The 1,371-nt window shown below is 55.9% G+C and overlaps 1 protein-coding gene across 1 annotated transcript in view; it reads left to right on the top strand.

Annotated features, from left to right (window-relative positions):
• The first annotated feature begins 1,143 nt into the window (after window positions 1-1,143).
• Window positions 1,144-1,371, top strand: part of MRPL38 (mitochondrial ribosomal protein L38) — a 4,955-nt gene continuing 4,727 nt past the window's right edge. Inside the window, 1 exon segment of the mRNA XM_023744771.1 lies at window positions 1,144-1,155. Coding sequence (XP_023600539.1) covers window positions 1,144-1,155 — 12 coding nt within the window.

Genomic DNA, 1,371 nt, shown 5'->3' with positions numbered 1-1,371 from the left:
CCCATGCACAAATTTAGTGCACTGGGCCTCTAGTAGATAATGAAAGACTAATATGCAAATAGACTGAATGGTGGAATGATCGGTCACTATGATGCACACTGACCACCAGAGGGTAGATGCTCAATGCAGGAGCTGCCCCCTGGTGGTCAGTGCAGTGCTGCTCAGCCAGAAGCCAGGCTCACAGCTGGTGAGCACAGTGGCAGTGATGAGAGCCTCTCCCACCTCCGTGGCAGCACTAAGGATGTCCGACAGCCGGCTTAGGCCTGCTCCCTGGGGGTGGGGGGAGGGGGGAGCCTAAGCCAGCAGTCAGACATCCCCCGAGGGCTCCAGACTGCGAGAGGATGCAGGCCGGGCTGAGAGACCCCTCCCCCAAATGCACAAATTTTGTGCACCGGGCCTCTAGTATTTATAGTACCAATAAACTTTGTTTTTCCCAAACTTTTTTTTTACATTTAACCTTGTTTCATGTAGCTGCAATTCATGAATTTTAACTACTGAATACCATTTCATTGTTTGAATATACCACTATTTACTCATTCTTTTGCTAATGGGCATTTAGGGTGTTTACAGTTTTATTGGGATTTTATTGTAAACAATAGGGCCACGACAGTGCTGGGCATGCCACCTTGGCATATATGTAAGCACTTCTCTAAGGTAAATACTAGAAGTAGAACTTCTAGGTCATAGAATATGTGCTTAACTTTACTAGTTAAAACTGTACTAATTACTGGCAAATTGCTCTGTAAAGCAGTTGGACCAATTTACCCTCTAGCAATGGCCTTCAATGCCTATTTAGAACTGGCCGGGCCTGGGACCTCCCGCCTACGAGCTACACACCACGGCCAGAGGGTCTGAGGCTCAGGGAGCTCCGCGCATCGGGGCATCTGCCAGGCCGGGCCTACCGCCCGGGGTCTGTGCTGCCCCCCGGTGGCCGGCCGCGGGCAGAGCCCCGACCGCTCCCAGCTCCGCCCTGTGGTCCTCTGAGCACTTCCGGGACGGGAACCCAGGGCCCTCCACTGCCTCTGGCGCCTCTGGCGGGAAGGACAGGACCTCGGGCTCTCCCCACAGGGAGGAATCTGGCCTGGGCGTGGGTGGGCCTCCTAGGTCCGAGGGCAGAGCCCTGGACTGGTCTGGGCGGGCATCATGGTGTCCGAGGTCAGGGCCTCGGACTGGGCGGGGGGAGGAGCTCTGGGCTCCAAAGCCAGTGCCTGATGGGGCGGGCCTGGAAAGAGGCGTGCCTCAGTCGCACGAAGGCAAGCACTTGGCTGGGAAGGGACGAGGTTTATGAGATCCGAGGGAGAGGCTTGAATGGGTGCGCTGAGCCAGGCCTAGCTTTGAAGCTCTGGCATCCTGTCTGCCGAGGCGGGGCCC

This window comes from Myotis lucifugus, unplaced genomic scaffold (assembly GCF_000147115.1).
Source record: "Myotis lucifugus unplaced genomic scaffold, Myoluc2.0 scaffold_485, whole genome shotgun sequence".
Classification (NCBI taxonomy): domain Eukaryota; kingdom Metazoa; phylum Chordata; class Mammalia; order Chiroptera; family Vespertilionidae; genus Myotis; species Myotis lucifugus.
The sequence above is the reverse complement of the archived record's forward strand: the minus strand, read 5'-3'. Positions and strand labels throughout refer to the sequence as shown.